The 1284-nt window shown below is 66.7% G+C and overlaps 1 protein-coding gene across 1 annotated transcript in view; it reads left to right on the forward strand.

Annotated features, from left to right (window-relative positions):
* Nucleotides 1–1284, forward strand: part of LLGL1 (lethal giant larvae homolog 1 (Drosophila)) — a 12234-nt gene that overhangs the window by 4106 nt on the left and 6844 nt on the right. Inside the window, exons 5-9 of the mRNA XM_010843170.1 lie at nt 1–163; nt 241–376; nt 666–720; nt 811–965; nt 1040–1263. Of these exons, the coding sequence (XP_010841472.1) occupies nt 1–163; nt 241–376; nt 666–720; nt 811–965; nt 1040–1263 (733 nt within the window). The remainder of the gene's footprint in view (nt 164–240; nt 377–665; nt 721–810; nt 966–1039; nt 1264–1284) is intronic.

The raw sequence follows: 1284 nt of genomic DNA on the forward strand, positions 1-1284 counted from the left end.
CGTGCCTGATGACTACCGGTGTGGGAAGGCGCTGGGCCCCGTGGAGTCACTCCAGGGACACCTGCGGGACCCCACCAAGATCCTCATTGGCTATAGCCGGGGCCTGCTGGTCATCTGGAACCAGGCTGCTCGCTGTGCTGAGCGCATCTTCCTGGGGAACCAGGTGTGTGGGTGAGGCTGGCGGCCACCTGGGGCCTCTGCTCACCGCCGCCAAGCTCACGCCTTTCCCTCACCCCACAGCAGCTGGAGAGCGTGTGCTGGGAGCGCAGTGGCCACACAGTGGTCAGCTCGCACAGCGACGGCAGCTACGCCATCTGGGCCGCGGACACCGGCGACTCCCCAACAGCGCAGCCCACAGTGGCCACCACACCCTATGGTGAGTGTGGGGGACCTGTGTAGGGTTGGCTGTGACCCCAAGCTCCGACTGGCCTCAGTTGGAGAACTTCAGCGGGGATGTGTGGAAGGTGGCAGGACCAGGCCAAAGGTGAGAGCACCCCCTCTGCCCCACGTTGGGTAGCATGCCTTCCCCTTGGGGTGCAGGGAACAGCCGCCCGGTGGGGATGATGGAGGCAGGAGGAGATGGGGCAGTGGTGAGAAATGCGATCCAGGGCCCTCAGGTCCCTGCCTGAAAGCCTGCAAGTGAGGCCAGTGCTGTCTCCCCACAGGCCCCTTCCCCTGCAAAGCCATCAACAAGGTCCTGTGGCGAAGCTGTGCGTCTGGGTAGGTGGGGCCTGCCTGGGGGTAGGGTCGTGGGGGTAGGCTCTCCTGGAGCCCCACCAGCTGCTCATGCGGCTTTCTCACCCTGAACAGCGAGCACTTCGTCATCTTTAGTGGTGGCATGCCCCGCGCCAGCTATGGCGACCGCCACTGCGTGAGCGTGCTCCAGGCTGAAACCTTGGTGACACTGGACTTCACCTCCCGCGTCATCGACTTCTTCACGGTGCACAGCACGCGGCCCGAGGATGGTGCGTACCCAGCCCCCCTCCCAAGACCTAGGCCCCGCGCATCTCTGGCTGCGCTCACCCGCCCCGTCCCGCAGAGTTCGATGAGCCCCAGGCCCTCGCCGTGCTGCTCGAAGAGGAACTGGTGGTGCTGGACCTGCAGACGCCTGGCTGGCCGGCCGTACCCGCCCCGTACCTGGCCCCCCTGCACTCGTCCGCCATCACCTGCTCGGCCCACGTTGCCAATGTCCCCGCCAAGCTTTGGGCCCGCATCGTGAGCGCTGGCGAGCAGCAGAGCCCCCAGCCGGCCTCTGGGGCCTCGGTGTGGGCCGGTGGGGAGGGT

This window comes from Bison bison, unplaced genomic scaffold (genome assembly GCF_000754665.1).
Source record: "Bison bison bison isolate TAMUID 2011002044 unplaced genomic scaffold, Bison_UMD1.0 scf7180017864180, whole genome shotgun sequence".
In the NCBI taxonomy this organism is placed as follows: Eukaryota; Metazoa; Chordata; class Mammalia; order Artiodactyla; family Bovidae; genus Bison; species Bison bison.